This window comes from Procambarus clarkii, chromosome 67 (genome assembly GCF_040958095.1).
Source record: "Procambarus clarkii isolate CNS0578487 chromosome 67, FALCON_Pclarkii_2.0, whole genome shotgun sequence".
In the NCBI taxonomy this organism is placed as follows: domain Eukaryota; kingdom Metazoa; phylum Arthropoda; class Malacostraca; order Decapoda; family Cambaridae; genus Procambarus; species Procambarus clarkii.
Genome location: NC_091216.1, coordinates 12,589,156 through 12,609,372, shown reverse-complemented (window position 1 = coordinate 12,609,372; position 20,217 = coordinate 12,589,156). Strand labels below are relative to the sequence as shown.

Below are 20,217 nucleotides of genomic sequence, written 5' to 3'. Positions count from 1 at the left end.
CACTCATCCTGTGAGTGGACACACCGCCATAGTGACAGTATTGGGCAGCGCCACTCATCCTGTGAGTGGACACACCGCCATAGTGACAGTATTGGGCAGCGCCACTCATCCTGTGAGTGGACACACCGCCATAGTGACAGTATTGGGCAGCGTCACTCATCCTGTGAGTGGACACACCGCCATAGTGACAGTATTGGGCAGCGCCACTCATCCTGTGAGTGGACACACCGCCATAGTGACAGTATTGGGCAGCGTCACTCATCCTGTGAGTGGACACACCGCCATAGTGACAGTATTGGGCAGCGCCACTCATCCTGTGAGTGGACACACCGCCATAGTGACAGTATTGGGCAGCGCCACAGCCTGTGAGTGGACACACCGCCATAGTGACAGTATTGGGCAGCGCCACAGCCTGTGAGTGGACACACCGCCATAGTGACAGTATTGGGCAGCGCCACTCATCCTGTGAGTGGACACACCGCCATAGTGACAGTACTGGGCAGCGCCACTCATCCTGTGAGTGGACACACCGCCATAGTGACAGTATTGGGCAGCGCCACTCATCCTGTGAGTGGACACACCGCCATAGTGACAGTACTGGGCAGCGCCACTCATCCTGTGAGTGGACACACCGCCATAGTGACAGTATTGGGCAGCGCCACTCATCCTGTGAGTGGACACACCGCCATAGTGACAGTATTGGGCAGCGCCACTCATCCTGTGAGTGGACACACCGCCATAGTGACAGTATTGGGCAGCGCCACTCAGCCTGTGAGTGGACACACCGCCATAGTGACAGTATTGGGCAGCGCCACTCAGCCTGTGAGTGGACACACCGCCATAGTGACAGTATTGGGCAGCGCCACTCAGCCTGTGAGTGGACACACCGCCATAGTGACAGTATTGGGCAGCGCCACTCATCTTGTGAGTGGCCATACCGCCATAGCAGCATGTACAACACTCCCCAATAGGAAGAAAACCCGCTGGGTTGTTCATCCTGTCACTTGTACCCAGACACAGCTGGGACTTGCTTAACTGTCTCAAGTGAACAGCTCCTCAAACAAGAAGATTAACATTTGTCAACCCTTAAAATCTTACGTTATCTTGCGGGTGCAAAATGGAAGAATCTATTAAGAACAATATCTATATTTGACAAATAACTCGTTGATTTGTGTGAGGATCTCGCCCACGGGAAACTAACTTTGGTCGGCTGGGGAAACTTGTATTTTGTTTTGTTTCATTTTCACATTTCAGGAAAAAAAATACTTCGAAACTCCATCGCATTTTTCGCCAAATTGAGATTAATAGCCGGGTAAGTTTTCCCATTATGAGAGGAAGACGCTGTTGACCGTGAGGCGAGCTGCTACTGTGCTGCTAGGTGGGGCCTTGCCTCCACTCCCATCCTTCCTCCCCCACTCCCATCCTTGCTCCCCCACTCCCATCCTTGCTCCCCCACTCCCATCCTTGCTCCCCCACTCCCATCCTTGCTCCCCCACTCCCATCCTTGCTCCCCCACTCCCATCCTTGCTCCCCCACTCCCATCCTTGCTCCCCCACTCCCATCCTTCCTCCCCCACTCCCATCCTTGCTCCCCCACTCCCATCCTTGCTCCCCCACTCCCATCCTTGCTCCCCCACTCCCATCCTTGCTCCCCCACTCCCATCCTTGCTCCCCCACTCCCATCCTTGCTCCCCCCACTCCCATCCTTGCTCCCCCCACTCCCATCCTTGGTCCCCCCACTCCCATCCTTGCTCCCCCACTCCCATCCTTGCTCCCCCACTCCCATCCTTGCTCCCCCACTCCCATCCTTGCTCCCCCACTCCCATCCTTCCTCCCCCACTCCCATCCTTGCTCCCCCACTCCTATCCTTGCTCCCCCACTCCCATCCTTCCTCCCCCACTCCCATCCTTGCTCCCCCACTCCCATCCTTGCTCCCCCACTCCCATCCTTGCTCCCCCACTCCCATCCTTGCTCCCCCACTTCCATCCTTCCTCCCCCACTCCCATCCTTGCTCCCCCACTCCCATCCTTGCTCCCCCACTCCCATCCTTGCTCCCCCACTCCCATCCTTGCTCCCCCACTCCCATCCTTGCTCCCCCACTCCCATCCTTGCTCCCCCACTCCCATCCTTGCTCCCCCACTCCCATCCTCCCCCCCCACTCCCATCCTTGCTCCCCCACTCCCATCCTTGCTCCCCCACTCCCATCCTCCCCCCCCACTCCCATCCTTGCTCCCCCCACTCCCATCCTCCCCCCCACTCCCATCCTTGCTCCCCCCACTCCCATCCTCCCCCCCACTCCCATCCTCCCCCCCACTCCCATCCTCCCCCCCACTCCCATCCTCCCCCCCACTCCCATCCTCCCCCCCACTCATGAAGACACCAAGTCTTTGTTGCGATAATAACCCCACATTGGTCATGAGTCGCTCCATGACTGTAGCCTTGATGCCAAGTAAGCTGGTTATAACTACACATACACTCTCCATGTACATCTTAACAACACGACTAAAACAGAAGCGAAAAAGAAACGGGGAAAAAGGAGGAAACCCCACCTCCATTTAAAACTTTGACCCCAAATATCAGAGTAACAAGGTTATCAGGAATAACCGAACTCAATTACGGGCTCACCATAGCCCGTGCTACATGGACATTTCGTTCTGAAGAGCTATATCTAAAACAACGTAATGTTAACCCACTCGGTAACTAGCGCATCAGTCTTGTAACTTGTTTAGGTAAGCAAGTATTTGGGGGCGGGGGGTTCAGTTCCTGATCTCAGTTACGAGCCTCTGTAACCTTTTCCACAACCACTCACGGTTGTGGGCGCTTGTGTATTTGTACTTATTATGTAGTGTTTTGGGCTACATTATAAATTAAATCAACACAATTTGTGTCCTTGGACGTTTGGCACCATTGCCTGGACCAGTAACCTTGATGTACATAATAGTACTCACGGCCGTTAGTACTACCTGTAGTGTTGTTGTGTTGTTACCTGCGTTATTTCCTGGAGCAATGTGTGGTGCATCCCCAGCATGGGGGGGGGGGGCATGTATCCTCAGTGTCCCTTGTTGGCTCCGGTGATACTAGCGTGGAGGCCGGGGCCCAGGGTGGATGGGTGGGTGGAGGCCGGGGCCCCAGCGTGGAGGGTGGGTGGGTGGGTGGAGGCCGGGGCCCCAGCGTGGAGGGTGGAAGCCGGGGCCCCAGCGTGGAGGGTGGAGGCCGGGTGGGTGGAAGCCGGGGCCCCAGCGTGGAGGGTGGAGGCCGGGGCCCCAGCGTGGAGGGTGGAGGCCGGGGGCCCAGCGTGGAGGGTGGGTGGGTGGGTGGTGGCCGGGGGCCCAGCGTGGAGGGTGGGTGGTGGCCGGGGGCCCAGCGTGGAGGGTGGGTGGTGGCCGGGGGCCCAGCGTGGAGGGTGGGTGGGTGGGTGGTGGCCGGGGGCCCAGCGTGGAGGGTGGGTGGGTGGGTGGTGGCCGGGGGCCCAGCGTGGAGGGTGGGTGGTGGCCGGGGGCCCAGCGTGGAGGGTGGGTGGTGGCCGGGGGCCCAGCGTGGAGGGTGGGTGGAGGCCGGGGGCGCAGCGTGGAGGGTGGGTGGGTGGTGGCCGGGGGCCCAGCGTGGAGGGTGGGTGGTGGCCGGGAGCCCAGCGTGGAGGGTGGGTGGTGGCCGGGGGCCCAGCGTGGAGGGTGGGTGGTGGCCGGGGGCCCAGCGTGGAGGGTGGGTGGTGGCCGGGGGCCCAGCGTGGAGGGTGGGTGGTGGCCGGGGCCCCAGCGTGGAGGGCAGGTAACATTACGGTGTGGCCACACTGCACTCTTGACATAGTTATGGTGGTGTTTTACGATGATGAAACAGGAACAAATATTTAGGATCCGCTGAGAAAAACTGCTCTATGAGCGTTGTTGCACACAGACACTTCATCTCTCAATAGAAAATGTATTTCTTTGAAGAGTTTCCTCAGTGTACTCAAGTTACATTTCCACTCCTGTGCTTGGTAAGTCCACTACGGGCTCACCATGGCACAATACAGCTCACTAATAGGGCTTTATTAGTGCTACTTGGATCTTTTTGTTTCCTGTAGCTGAATCTAAAATATCATCATCTTGGGTGGCTTAATCTTCATCAATCAATCAATCTGTGATTTCTTGTGTCGTGTGATCTTGCGTCTTAGCTCTTTTGTAGAGATTTTGTATCACGTGATAGTGCTATCAGTATAATATTTTTTGTGCGTGTTTTAGTATCCTACACAACTACACTGTAAGAAAGGTTACAGAATTTGCCAGGGGCAAATTCCAGGGGCAAATTGCCAGGGGCACCCTGCTCAGGGGCTTGCAAATTGCTACTAAATAATCCCCATCTCGCAGGATAGTCGTATACCGATTGATTAATGAAGATTAAGCCACGATCAACATTAATAGCTCGTAAAGTCATATACCTGATTTACATATTGGCATGTGACCAGTAGCTGGCCCTGGCCAACTTTTGATGCTTTATGATGATATCCTCAACAACACGAAGGTAAATAAAGTAACAGAGGCATAGGGCTGGCTTAGGAATATCCTAACAATATTCTTTGGTCATGTATCTTATTGAGGTTATCTTGAAATGATTTCGGGGCTTAGCGTCCCCGAGGCCCGGTCCTTGACCAGGCCTCCTTTTTGTTACCCACAAGAAGCACCCCGTAGCAGCTGCCTAACTCCCAGATATCTATTTACTGTTAGGTGAACAGGTGCATCAGTGTGAAAGAAACTGCCCATTTGCTTCCACCTCCACCAGGGATCGAACCCGGAACCTCAGGACTACGAATCCCGTGTGCTGTCCACTCAGCCGTAAGGCCTCATACCATGTAGGCCACATTGGTACAAATTGATTTCGCTGCATTCGCAGTTCTTAACGGCTCTTACTATACGTGGGTGAACACGTTGTACTGGACGGCTTGAGCTACTTCATCCCTTTGTGTGTGTTTATACCTCAATAACCTTATTTCATTTTCAATTGCCGTGCGCAACTACAGGACGATGGGTGACGCACTTACTGGTATTGACAGCTAACCAATTTATTACTAATCGGATATCATTAATGGTACAATTTCAGAAGTTGAAAACCAGCAGTTAATTATAAAATAGAAGTTATGGTCATTACATTGATTTTGTATGTGGGGTGCATGGGGGTGTATAGACAAATGTATAATATTGACATTTGAATATTCTTGGTATTTAATTATCTCCAATACCTGTCAGAGGGAGGATCCAAATTTAATTAATATGTCAGGCTTGGTGAAAGGCACTATCGCTACGTCCTCTCCAAGGTATTTCTCATTACTGATAGGAAATTACTTTTATACCTTATTTCCCATTAAAAGTTAAAAAAAATATATACTGTATTGTATATATATTTGTGGGTACTTTTGTTTGTTTTTATGGATAGAAATCTAATGTATTTATTGATTTTCAGGAATACATGCCCTGAAAGTAGTCGGGCGAGTTGGAGTGGGCGGGTCAACGGCAGATCACGTGATGAACGAAGGCCAATCAGGAGCTGTGCCAGGTTACCTCCCCTCCAATAACCATGCTCCCAACGATGACGTCACGAAATTTAATGCGGAGGTCATTGGCCGCGACAACCTCTCTGCGAGTGTGATCAGCCAGGCCACCGACCTCGAGTTCGAGCATGACACTGCCGACTACCAGTGGCTGCTCGACTATGAGTAAGTAACCCTCCTCACCCTCAGGGACCTCTGGCACTCCTGTGCCAGTGTTGTGTCGCTTCAGGAAATGTTTCTAAATATGAGTTACCAGTTTTAGCAACATGTGTTGATTAAGCATTTCTAAAGCATGAACAAACAACTACTGAGGTCAGTGGGTCAGAGATGACCAGATGAAATATACGATTTTTCTAGGTTTCTTAATGCTTAGAGCTATACATCCTATTGCCCATGTCTTTCCTTAACCCTTTAATTGTGGCAACTAACTTGTATACAAGAACAAAGAAAAAATAAAGTGTAATCTTTGGCACATATTTGGGTGTTTAGAGCATAACAATACAGTACTTGCAAATTGAATGCCCCTGAGGTCCTCTCCAAAAAGCCTCATGTTATATCGTGTCTATTCATGCCATATATGTTCTCTGTATTCCCTCTAATTCAGAGATCTTTCTCGCTCTGAAAGTTGAAGCAATACTCAAGATGGGACAGCATTAGTGATTTAAATAGTATTAGCATTGCTGCGGGGTCCCTGGATTTGAACGTTCTCATAATCCATCCTATCATTTTCCTGGCAAAATGCTAGTTAAGTATCACAAATTTTGCATTTGTAAAGCCATGCATCAATTTTGCATAACCAACATAATCATTCATCACTTTATTCAATTCAGTAGCTCTCAGGCTGCAAACCTGGAACATACCCAACACCATTTGCATGGTTATATTCACTAAATGTCAGGTCGTTAGACATCATAATTCCCAGATCCTCTACATGTTGCTTTCCTTCTATGAGTAGGTCTGATTATGTCCTGTACCCAGTGTTTTGTTTAAGTTCTTCGTTTCCACCATACCTCAGTACCTGGAACTTATCACTGTTAAACATCATGCTATTTTCAGTTGCCCAATCGAAGACTTTATATCTGCCTGTAGTTTTTCAGTGTCTTCTACAGTGGCAATTTGTATGCTGATTTTTGTATCGTCTACAAAGGATGACACGAAGCTGTGTTTAGTAATTTTTGTCTATATCATCTTGAGAGGTTATCTTGAGATGATTTCGGGGCTTTAGTGTCCCCGCGGCCCGGTCCTCGACCAGGCCTCCACCCCCAGGAAGCAGCCCGTGACAGCTGACTAACTCCCAGGTACCTATTTACTGCTAGGTAACAGGGGCATTCAGGGTGAAAGAAACTTTGCCCATTTGTTTCTGCCTCGTGCGGGAATCGAACCCGCGCCACAGAATTACGAGTCCTGCGCGCTATCCACCAGGCTACGAGGCCCCCATATATTCATATCCCCCCCTCATTCATATCATAGATATGAATGAGAAATAGCAGTAGTGCAAGGATTGTGCCCTAGGGTACAGAGCTTTTCACTGCACTTGGGCTTGATCCTACTTAATTTACCATTACACTCTGCATTCTGTTTGACAGCTCCAGTGCCCCACTTTACCCGTTATTCCTATTGATCTTATTTTATGGGCTATTACTCCATGGTCACATTTGTCGAATGCCTTTGCAAAATCTGTGTATACAATGCAGTATCTGCATTTTGCTTCTCTAAAGCTTCTGTGATCCTGTCATAGTGGTTTTGTAACTGTCAGACAGGATCTTCCCGCTCTAGATCCATGTTGTCCTGGGTTGTGAAGTTCATTGTTTTCCAGAAAACTGGAAATTTGATTCCTAATCACTTTCAAAAAACTTTTATTTGTGATGTTAGTGCAACTGGTCAATAATTTTTTGCCAAAGCTCTACTGTCCCCCTTGTGCAGAGGAGCTATATCTGCAGATTTAAGTGCTGCTGGTGCTGTATCTCCCCCTGTATCCAGGCTCTTTCTCCATATTATACTGAGTGCTCATGCTACTGGTACTTTACATTTCTTTATGAATATTAAATTTCATGAGTCGGGACCAGGGGCTGAGAGCATGGGCATGTTGTCAATTTCTCTTTCAAAGTCTTCTGAGTTCATGTTAATATTGGTTATATTATCTGGAACTTTGATGTCATTCATAAAGAAACTGTCAGGATCCTCAACTTTCATGTTGTTTATTGGGGTGCTAAACATAGCTTCATACTGGACTTTTAGAATGTCACTAATTTCTTGTCCTCTGTGTTTGAACCTTCAGTTGTAAGTAAAGGTTCAATACTGTTAAAGGTTTTTGATTGATTTTGCATATGTGAACAAATATTTTGGCTTTTTCTTTATCTCTTGTATAGCTTTTTGCTCCAATTCCATTTCCTCAGACTCGTATGAGTTCTTCAGTGTGTGCTCTATTTTTTCAATCTCCCCGTTGAGATTTATTTTCCTTGCTTGTGATAGTTGTGTCTGTTTAAGTATTTCTGGGATTTTTTTCTTTTTCTTTTTAGAGTGGTCCTCTTTCTGACCCTCCTGACAGACACATGCTTCAATCAGATCTTGTATGCTTTAGCTGTCAGTTAGGTTATTTCCTGTGTGGGAGTTTTGTTGCACAAGACTGTTTCCCATTGAATGTTTGCAAGGTCTATAATTATTTTTTCCCAGTCGATCCTCTTATTGTTGAAATTGAATTGATTGGATAACCCTTCTCGCTTTTTGTTTCTCGTAAACCTACTACTCGCAGTGAGCATAAGAAATATTACTGGAACAAGTGTGGATGCTTTCAAAAGAAAACTGGATAGTTTTCTTCAAGAAGTGCTGGACCAACTGGGCTGTGGTGACTGGGCCTACGAGCTGCTCCAAGCAACAGCCTGTTGGACTCTCTCAGCCTCTCTCAAGTCAAGCCTTTCCTCAGGCTGGACTTGGGGAGAACTACTCCTAGAACCCCATTCAGGTACAATCCAGGTACACATCTACCCATAGTAGAAAAGCAGCATGTAAAGGATTTGGGAATCCTTTAATGTCTGGTGACCTAACGTTTAGGGAGCATAACCAAGCAAATATAGTATCAGCCAGAAAATTATACGATGGATTACGAGAACCTTCAAATCTAGGGATCCCATCACCATGGTTGTACTATTCAAATCACTTGCTGTCCCATCTAGAGTACTACTCGATACTCAAATTTCCCTTTAGAGCAGGAGAGATTGCTGAAATAGAGGGAATACAGAGAACATGAACAGCATACATGATAAAGCACCTAAATTATTGAGATCATCTCAAAGCTCTCAAAATGTACTATCTGTAAAGGAGACGAGAGAGGTATCAAATAATATACACATGGAAAATACTGAAAGGCCAGGTCCCAAATCTACACGGTAAAATAACATACTGGAGTGAATGATGTAGAAGGAAATTCATAATAGAACCAGTGGGGAGCAGAGATGCCATAGGCACAATCAGAGAACACTGGATAAACATGAGAGGTCCACAGTTGTTCAACATCCTCCCAGCGAGCATGAGGAATATTGCCAGAACAAACGTGGACGTCTTGAAGAGAAAACTGGATAATTTTCTTCAAGAAGTGCTGGACCAACTGGGCTGTGGTGAATGTGGGCCTATGGACTGCTCCAAGCAACAACCTGTTGGGCCAAGCTCTCTCAAGTCAAGCCTGGCCCTGGGCCGGGCTTGGGGAGTAGAACTCCCAGAACCCCATCTAGGTACTGTACAATCCAGGTACAGGTACAACCAGCGAGGAGTAGAGGTGCCATAGGTACAATCAGAGAGTACTGTCTCAACATAAGAGATCCATGGATTTTCAACACTCCTAGCATGCATTAGAAATATTGTTGAAACAAAGGTGACTTCTTCAAGAAGCAATTAAATAAGTTTCTGCAAGAAATCTAGGACCAACTGGGATGTGGTGGATATGTGGGCCTATGGGCTGCTCCAACAAAGTCTGTTGGACCAAGGTATCACAAGTTAAGCCTGGCTCCAAGCTGGGCTAGTGGAGTATAAGAACTCCTTAAGCCCTCTCCAGGTTTGATCCAGGTATACACCATCACATGGCTGAGGAAACTAGAATAAAACTATCTATCCGAGCCAATCTTAGCACAGTTGGCAGGGTATCCTTCCCCCCTCCCACTGATTTGACCAGAATCCTTAGTCATATCATAACATGAAATGCTGCCACACTTTCCCTCATTCCTAATTGGGTGAGTGTGTCATAGGATAATGCCAAAGGAACTTGTTGACAAATACTATAAATTAACAAAGAAAAGTATAAATAAATGGAAATAAATGCATAAAGAATCCCATCACTTTTCTAATACAGGTTGACCAAAGTTATGCCTGTGAGGTTCTAGGAAACCAGGTAGCAGATACAGTAGAATCTCCATGTGACTCAGGAAAGTCAAAATAAGCACAGAAGGCCAAGAAGCTCCATAAAAAATTGCAGCGAATTATGTAATTTAAATATTTTGTTGGATCATATAACCATATTACCATATAAATTTTTAATCTTTGGAAGAAATGGATGGTTAAAAAATGTACTTTAGGCATATATTAAAGTAAAATTAAATTGATATCGAGTACCTGTTTTGCCAGTCCTAATGTCTTTGTTTATGACACAATGGTGTATAATTTAGTAGGGGTCTCTGATAATAATTTAAAACCCTGCAGACTAAACATTACAGTACTTCAGTATTGCTTTCATTATAGTTTATGACAACTAGGAAAGTGCTTAAGAGAGCACAAAGTTCAACCTTGGCATCTGATGCCATACTTGTCATGTCCAGCTCTTGAACTTGTCATATTTGAACTTGAGCTCTTGTAATGGTAAAAGACTCCTCTTCAATTCAGCTGCCTTCCTTATGCCATTAGATCAATCCATTGATTTGAGATTTTCCTCATCCATGTTTTCTTCTCCACCTACCTATACTGTAGTGGTTGTTTACCTTCCCTTCCTCCTGTCTTCCTTCCCTTTTCCGACCTGCCTTCTCTTATTTTCACTCGTCAACTTCTATACAGTATTTGATTAAACATGTACAGTATTGCCAATCAATATGGACAAACTGAATACAAGGTATACTTGGGTAATGTTTTACCACTGGAGTATTATGAACCCAGGTCTTGGTTGATTGTTATGGTTTATATGCTTAGCGATGATAGTAGTACGTGTGATATTGTGAAATATTATGGAATTTTCTATTAATGTGTGCCTTCTTTTTTTTTTCTTTCCCTTTTTGTTCGTGCTTTGCATTTGGCTAATATTGACCATCATCTGTTGATACTAACACTGCTCTGTATATCATGCTTGATGTATCTTTGATTGGCTTGTGACAACAATCCTCACCACTACCTCTAATGCTAACTGATTGTGTCTATGTATATCTCTCTTTTGCTCCATTTCTGTTTCTTCTGCCTGAATGTTGTGCATTATTTTTACTTTTATATCTTACTACCACTATGTTGCTTTCACGTTTCTTCTACACTCTTCCATAATGTATGATGATTTATCTTGTACTGTAAATGCTTTTACACTCTTGCAACAAAATTTTTAACTTGCTACAAAAATTGAACAATTCCTGTCTTGGCACTTCCATTCAAAACTACATGCTAACCCTTGAATACTACTACCTTAATCCTATCCTGTATCCTTGACATGCCTTCACCATGGCTTCTACCCATGCCTCCATTAACCCAGCCTGCCGTGCGCTAGGTACCGGGAAAGTTACAGCCGAGAGGTTGGCTCGCCATCTCTCTCATCTGGTCGGGACGGATCAGGTCGGGTGTCGGTGCTGGAACCAAGCCAGGGCCAGTTGCAAGACCTGTCATATGAGACATTGGCCAGAAACTTGGATGCCAACCTCGCTGAAATTGACATGGATGACTTCCACAGTGAAGACATCCACAACATCCTCACACTGCCAACCATGTGTGGGGAGTTCCAGGTTAGTGAACATTTTCAGATTATTGTTTGTTACTGTATTTTTAGATTAAGGTTAGTGCCGCATCACTGTACAGTACAAACATTTTTGTTTGATGTATTTAACTTTTAAAATACTATATTGATTAACATGCAAGTATATATACAACTTTTTTCTATAAAGATTAAATGAAAATTCTAGGTTATTAATGTGGTGCTGCTCTATTGAAGAAGTTAAAAGTTGCATGCTTTTTGCAGAGTGCTGAAGATGGAGAGATGTTTGCCAGTGTTTCTGGTTCCATGATGAATAAGTATGAGCTTGACTCTTCTGTCAGCCCACGTTCTTCTTCTCATTGTGGTCACGAAGGGGATGAGGAGGAGGATGAGGAGGAGGAAGAGGATGAAGATGATGAGGTTGATGAGGATGGCAGAAGGGAAGAGGAGGGAGAAATAGAGGAGGAGGAATACAGTGGTGTAAGTGGGGAGTTGTCATTGTACCAGTCTGGGCCACTGTTCTCTCCATTGAAAGAGCCTCCGCCCCTGGCCAACACTACATTCAGTGTCGACTCTCTTGACTGCGACTCTCTTCACGATGATCTTATTCTCACCTGCCAAGCCAACAAGGATAACTACACTATTGCCTTTGAGGGATCCTTTATTCAGTACTCTGAAGACTCTGATTATCATGAAGCAGGTCAGTGTAGTTGGGCCTGGAGGACACATGTCCAATACCAGTACTGTATGCTTAAATTCCATATAATGGTTAATCTGTTATATGCTCTTATTTTTATTTTTCCTACAGTGTACTACATGTGGAATTGGTATATATTTTGTTTTACAAGTTCATACTTTAGATAATTTAGTGAGGGCAGTTGAACCTGATTTAATGTAAATTATTCTATTTGATCCATTTTATTCGGCTAAACATTTTTTTATCATAATAGGTTCAGTACAGTAAAATTTAATTCTTGACATTATATAATACTGTATTTCAGAATCTCCTAACTAATTGTCAAAACTTAAAAAAAAAAAAAAAAAAAAATTGACTGCATAGTATTTACTAAGAATGTTGAGGATTGACTGGGCGCCAATACTTGACCACCATTAGCTCCCTGCTCGCCCAATTGTAATTGGGGTACCTGGTTGTTAATGAATTGTTGCGTCATGTTTCAGGGAAAACTAAAAGGGTAAGGCTTCCATGAGTTATAGGAAGGGAAACTTCTCAGGTTGCCAACATGAGTTGCAAGTAGTCTGCTCCTGTGTCCACCTGGGGGGTGGGGGGGGGGTGAGGTGCTATACCAAGTGCGACTTTGGTGGTTATTTCACTGGTAATTGAGTTCTGATATTAATTTGCTTTTATGTTGTTCTTGAATATAATTTTATTTTGTTTTTGTTATTTTAGTATTTTAAATATATTTTTGAAACCTGTTCACCCTTTTCAGGCTGAATTTGTCAAATTACCATAATTAAATTAATATACCAGTACACTGTACTACAATTACTAAAATTTAAACATTTTAGAATGTCAAAATTTGCAAGAATTATTAGTGAAATAATGGTGATAATGAAATTCATTTAAATTTGTATTACATCTTTTGGCTATTGCAAAAACACTGGCAACTTTCTGGTATGCTGTCATAAAGATTTTCAGCCTATCTTTTTAAAATAAAAGTATACAGTATATAGTAGCTATTTGGTCGAAAGTATCAATACTTAGTGATGGTGTTGTAACTACTACAGTAAATCAATGTTATTGGTAAATGTTCATTATCTCAGCACATAACATATGCGCATTTAATATGCAACAGTCTCTCTCTGAGGCCACCATATAGGCAGGGAACACACAAAATAGGGCTACTGTAAGTTAAACACACACATACTAACACTCGGTCTTTGATACTCACTCGCTCACTTTCTCTCACTCACTCACTCGCTCGCTCACTCACTCACTCACTCACTCACTCACTCACTCACTCACTCACTCACTCACTCACTCACTCACTCACTCACTCACTCACTCACTCACTCACTCTCTCTCACAAACTTACTCACTCTCACTCACTCTCACTCACTCTCACTCACTCTCTCACTGTCACTCACTCTCACTCTCTCACTGTCACTCGCTCTCATCCTGTAACTACACTTACATAAGTGTAGTTACAGGACGAGAGCAACACTCATGGTGTCCTGTCTTCCCAGCACTGTCATATAACATTTTGAAACGACTGCCAGTTTTGGCCTCCTACTTTCTCACTTGTTCAAACCATCTGCCATGATTTTTTGTCCCATGTACTGGTAGTTCTTATCCTTACTTACATAGATTATGCATGGAACACATTCACATGTAAAAACTGGGATCCTATTGCTCCTTTTTTCATGGTTAGATGCATAAATAGATATATTGTGTGTGTTATTTGGCTATACAGTATAATACATCAATCAGTAAAAAAAATGTTGTGTTAAAAATCCAATTTTCTTGCCAGTTGAAATAAGTCTAAGAGCAAGAAGACTAATTTACTATGTACTTTATGTTTATCCTTTATTGCCACATTTAAACACTGCTGTTAATAAATTTTGTCTCATCATGGATTCTAATGCATATGACTTCAACAGATGGCTGAAGTATGTTATGTATACTGTATAGTATTTGAGGTATTAAGATTTGAATGTTATTTTAGGTGAAAGTGAATCAAGCGGGAGCAACCATTGGTCAACAGAGAGGCTGGAGGGTCGGTGTTCTGCACCCTCCATGACACATTCAGACCAGCCCTACACCACCTGGTCTCGGGTCAGCCGTCGATCATCTCGCACACCAGAGGTGCCTTCCAAGGCCAATAGTGCCCAGCAACATTCAGGACAAATAGAAGGGGCAAAGGCATCTGAGCCAGTGCAACCAAGCAACAAGAGCAACAGTATGCCTAATTTGATGCGTCGGTCACTGATGCGGCGGTCATTAGAAGCCTCCGGTGGATGTGTGAAGGTGTTTGATCTTCAAAACAGCATGCGATCCAGCCAAAGCAGTAGAACAATAGCAAATGAGACTAATAACTTTTCATTGGTAAAATTGTTTATGCGGCAAAAGAGTTTAAGTAAAGAGGCAGTTAGTTTGTCATCCAGTATCTCGCAAGAAGGAGCTTGCTGTTCTAGCTCTGACAACCAATCTAATGTTCATGATTCTTCTGACTGGCCAATGAATAGCCAGTCTGAGAATGACATGGATGGAAGTGCTTCACCTGTTCCACCTCCTGCACTTATGAGGCAAAATGGAGTAATTTACCATGAGCGTGGCTTTCGCCGAAGAACTTGTTCATTAGGCACACCCGAAATAACTCCAAGGACCAATAATGCAACTATGCATCAAGATTTCACCTCTCCCGACACTACCACTACTGAAACCACTACCACAACTGCCAACACTCAACAGGATGGCCTTCTCAACAATAACAATAATATTATTACTGCTCATGCTGTGCTTGATAACAATAGCATTCAACTTTCCAATACTATGGATAATGTAACAAGCTTTGAAGACAGTCTTAAGGAAACAAATCCATGCTCTAAGCCACCAGTTACTAGTCCCATCAGAGAGGAGCCAGAGGGTATGGATATATCTATGGATAGTCGAGGTGAGAGTAAGGTTCTCTTGGACCAGTCTGAAAAAGAGACCAAAATGCATGAAGTTTTGAGGTTAAGAGATAACAAACTCAATATGGAGAAAAATAATATGACTCCAGTTAAAACTACTTCAAAAGATTTGGGCAACAAAAATATGAACAAAAATGCCTTCAATATTTGTATTGATGAACGCAAGAGATCCCAGTCACCAGGGACTCCAAAGAAAGGAAGTAACAGGCGTGAAAGTTCAAATACAACTCGAAGGCGCCAGGACTCTGGTAATTCCTCCAGTGGTTACTTGTCAAATAGAGGTTCTACTGAAAAAATAAGAAGGCCTTCAGACTCTGACCAGACTAATGCACCACAGCAGAAGCCCAGACCAAAACCTCGGGTTCTAAAGCAAATGTCAGACCAGTGCCTTCAGACCTCAAATTTGAAGGTTTCAGCAATGGTTAACACTAGTTTTAATATTGACAAGAAAGAGGTTTATGTTTACTACCCAAACTATGCTTTACCAGATTTGGGCTTTCTGAAAGATAAGAAGTACAACATTGATGCTAGAGTATTTCTTGTGCCACAACACTATAGCTCTCGACCTGAAGAAATAAGAAAAGCTAAAGAATCTCGAATGAGACGTCCCTTTTCGTGTGGCGATATGGAAAAATTGCGGAAACATGGATTTGGTCATATTCGTGATTGGGATTCTCTAAACTTTTTATTGCCAAAAGAACTGAAAGAAATGCTTCTTGATGAAACGGATTGCATGGAAACAACAAAGCCTTCATTTTGTCAGTCACCAAAGCCTTCTCGTCGCCCTGTCAGTTGCGATTACACCCAACAAAAGTGTTCTCATGAACTCAAAGGTTCTGCAAGTGCAAGTAGCTTAAACTCAACACAACCCTCCTCAGGCTTCCGAGGCTCTTCAACAATGCTCAATGACTCGGAAGGAGAGAATGGAGGGCTCCTAGATCAGAGGTATGTTTACAAGTATGATACAGTTAGCACCGACTCAGACGGACTTGAAAAGCCACCACCATTGCCAAAAAGATCCATATCTCTTCCTGTTGAAGAAAGACATGGCCCTGATGATCCAGAGACACCTCCACCTCGACCACCATTGCCTCGTGGAATTCTTAGGAAGTCCACATCCTTAAAAGATGAACTTTCAAAAGCAACAAATAGTCATAACAAAAGATTTAGTGCTATTGATGCTGGAAGAGGTAATATGAGAGAAGACCTATTGAAGAGGCGTTCCTTACAAGAACCAATGGAGCACATGGCTCAGCGGGTAGTTAGAGAAACCATTCCAGAGGTAATACAAACTTGTCCACAACAAGAACCGGAGAAAGATGCTACCATAATTAATCCACCATCCCCAATGGGCTGCAGCTGTGTAAATCAGTGTACTGGTTTCTGTGGCAAAGGACTTCAAAAGAAAAATTTACTGCGAGTCAGTGAACTACCAGATATCTCCAGTCATGAGGATTTAACAGAAGATGATTTGCTTCGAATTCGATCTCAAGTTAGCAACCTCCTTGTTAATAGACACATAGGTCCTCTTCTAACAGATGGTAGCAATACCTGTGACCTATGTCCAAAGAAAAGTGTGAGCTTTGCAGAAAAAATATGCGTCCATTTACGTAACACTCCTGATCGCCTTGCAACTCCTCCCAATTCTCCAGATGCATCACTCCTGAAGAAGGTGAGATACTTGTTTCAATTATTATATAAGTGTCGTCCTTTTAGGTCTAGTACATTTAAATTAATTATTCTGAGGATCTGTTTACATTCTTTTAATAACTACAGAAGCTAAGCTAGACATCCAGGTAAGCTGTTACAGTAGCTGTGTTGAACATTGTCCGAAGGGTATTATCACTGAAACGGATCTCTGTAAATTGTTAATTGTTAATCAGTTTGTAGGTAGTTTTCCAGGGAAAATTAATTGGGCAAGACTTAATGCCTTAAAATTGCAGTTGATCCAGCCATTTATCAGCTGCTTTGCACAATTTTCTATATCTCTACCTCTCTTACTTTCTCTCTTACTCTTTCTCTTTCGTTATTAAGTTCCACAGGTTCCTTTTTAATCGGGTGAGTAACACATGGGTAGTTAAATGCTCTGTAATCCACAACAAATCTGAATATACAGATATATACATGCTTCATTGACTATTAGTAATATGCTTTGTATGCATACCAATCAGGGCCAAAACCCAGATGCCTCTACAGGAACTACTGGTGGAGAAGCCATAACAGAAGACGAGCCCAGACCTCTGCTTTATGATGCCCACGACAAGAAAACACTTGTACTTTCTGTTCGGGCTGCTGTGGAAAAGCTAGTCACTCACTTCAACTCTGCTACTTCTCAACAGGAAAAAGTGCGATTAGGTAAGTTCAGACATTTAAAGCCTTCAGTTAATGCATTGCTAGACCAAATGCCCTTTAGTAACTAAATTTTATATAAAATAGCAGTGGCTTGTAATTACATAAATGAAAACATTGAAATCTTGCTTATGGTACAAAATGTGAAGTTCTATTATGATTTTGAAAGAGTATTGTATATGGCAGCATGATGGATGTGTTTCTGTTGAGGTTTTCCAACATAAACTGTAGTGTGACAGAAGGCATCACAGTTAAATGATTTGAAGTGAGTGAATCAGAAATAAATTACTATAGGCACAGAATGATATTATTTAAACTGAAAGAAAATTTGTCACAAATTGTAATCGATTGTGTTTATTCTTTGGAAAAGAATTACTGTTTTGAATTTGCCATAAACATCAATGACATAGATGAGACTTACAAACCACATCATCAAATTTGCAGATGATACAAAGATTTATGGATCGTGGGAAATGATAATGATATTGAAGCCTTACAAAGAGATCTACATGAACTCCACTAATGGTCAGAAGACTGGGAAATGCTTTTTGATATTGACAAATGCAAGACCATGTATGTGGGGCACAACAACCCATGCCACAACTACCATTACATTACAGCAAATTGATGAAGAAAAGGACCTTGGAGTCAAAATCCACCATTCATTAAAAGTTGCATAACAGGTGGGGTGCAACAGTTAGAAAAGCTGACCAAACACTTGGGATAAGCAAGCGTACTTTTGACTATAAGGAAAAAAAGTTAATGGTTCAACTATATACATCCATTGGACCATACACATGGTCTGCCTTAGGTGAGAGAGGGGAAGGGCCACGCTATCCGAGCTCTGCGGAAAACAATATACTGGTATGTCTAGGGATATTTCAGAACTAAACAGTCAGATATCTTATAAAGTGTGTCTCAACATATTAAAAAATATATCATAGTGATTGCCATCCGACCTTTTGTGTTCAAGAAAAAAAAGAGAAATTCAAGTGTAGTCGACGCCTGCCCTCCTTCCCTCGTGGTGGTGCCAGCAGTCCTTAGGCAATTGTTGCCAAGTTGCCAAAAAAAAAATCACATCTCTCGCTATTGAAACATAAAGAAATCATTGCCCATAGTGCTAAGCTCTATGTAAAACCTGTGTCAGTTATAAAAAATTAAGATAACATACTTTAATATCAAGTGAACAAATTATACACAAAATAAGTCTGTCGTGTGTGTGTAAACAAGGGCCATTTGGAGGTAGACTCACCCCGAGTACCCATTGTGCTTACTAGTATTATGCTTCCAAGTAGTGTAATGTACCCAGGTTACTAGTGCCCAGACACAGAAACTAGATGCCTCCACTGTAAGATAACTAGTGGTAAAATGCAAGTAATGTATTCTAAGAAGTGAACAAAACAAATCAAAAGTGTGCCACGTGGTAGCAACACTGCCCGTTCATACAGCCTCCTCCCAGCTGGTCCCAAACTGGTAAACACCCATGGTCAATACCCACCAGTCCCCACCCCACCTTATCAGCAGCACCATCACTGAACAGAAGTACTCAACAAAAATGTCTTTGGATAAAAAGTGCATAGAATGCAACATGAAGGTAGATTACCAACAGAGCTTTCAATGCCAACTCTGTTCAGCAGCCATACACAAAAAATATGCCAACATGACTTATAATCCAAGAAGAAATGGTCTCAGAGACCACTCTGTGTACTGGCTCTGCAAAAAGGATGATGTAACCTTGATCGGGGGTCAAGAAGGCGTGGAGTCGGGGAAGCCGGAGCAGAGCGCGGGGTTGGGGAAGCCGGAGCAGAGTGCGGGGTCGGGGAAGCCGGAGCAGAGCGCGGGGTCGGGGGACGCGGAGCAGAGCGCGGGGTCGGGGACACCGGAGCAGAGAGCGGGGTCGTGGGCACCAGAGCAGAGCACAGTGTCGGAGGCGCCGCAGCAGAGCGTGGTCCCTGGCAAAGGGAAACAAACAAACAAAATATGAACCCAACATCTGTTGGTATTACAAATGGGGTATCTGTAAGCATGGGATATCGGGAAGAACAAATGGAACATGTAAGTACAATCACCCTAGAAAGTGAAGAAACCTCCTCAGTATGTACAAATGTATGAAAAGCTGTGAATTCTTTCACCCAGAAATTTGCAAGAACTCTTTAGACAGGAAAGAATGCTTCAATACAGAATGTCCAGCTTTTCATATTAGAGGTACCAGGCGAATAAAACCGACAGACCGCCAGTATGAAAACATTCACAACTCCATCGACCAGGATGATTTTTTAGCAAGAGAAAGAGGAGAAGAATAGCTAAAAATGTCCAGACTCTACCACCATCTCGGTCAAATGGTAGAGAGGACGCAAACACAGTGGCCTTCCTACCAGATCCTCAGATATTAACACCAAGTAAAGCATCCAGCACTTCCACAAACACGATAATATCATTTATATTTGCCAACATCCAGGGTATAAAAACACGCAAATCCAACAAAGTTAATTTTATAGATAGTCTACTTCATGAGGCAAATGCAGTGTTTGCAGCCCTAATGGAAACTCACACCAAGGACTACCATGATGGTGAAATATGGATCTTGGAGCACAATCTTTTCAGATGTGACAGGAAACACTGGCTACAGGGTGGGGGTCAGCCTCTACATCAAAGACACACTCATCTGTACTGAGCTGCTAAACACCACAAACGATATGATGGAAATGCTGATAATTAAAATAGCAATCCTAAATGTAGTTATTGTCCTTGTATATAAGTTGCCG

At 43.9% G+C, this 20,217-nt stretch overlaps 1 protein-coding gene across 4 annotated transcripts in view; it reads left to right on the top strand.

Moving 5' to 3' along the window:
- Positions 1-20,217, top strand: part of LOC123767557 (uncharacterized) — a 542,858-nt gene that overhangs the window by 508,721 nt on the left and 13,920 nt on the right. For 3 of the 4 annotated variants that reach the window (XM_069310338.1, XM_069310337.1, XM_069310335.1), the window contains exons 2-6: positions 5,436-5,688; positions 11,237-11,483; positions 11,717-12,152; positions 14,137-16,775; positions 17,275-17,458. In XM_069310338.1, coding sequence (XP_069166439.1) covers positions 5,436-5,688; positions 11,237-11,483; positions 11,717-12,152; positions 14,137-16,775; positions 17,275-17,458 — 3,759 coding nt within the window. The remainder of the gene's footprint in view (positions 1-5,435; positions 5,689-11,236; positions 11,484-11,716; positions 12,153-14,136; positions 16,776-17,274; positions 17,459-20,217) is intronic. The other variant, XM_069310336.1, reaches the window with a different exon arrangement.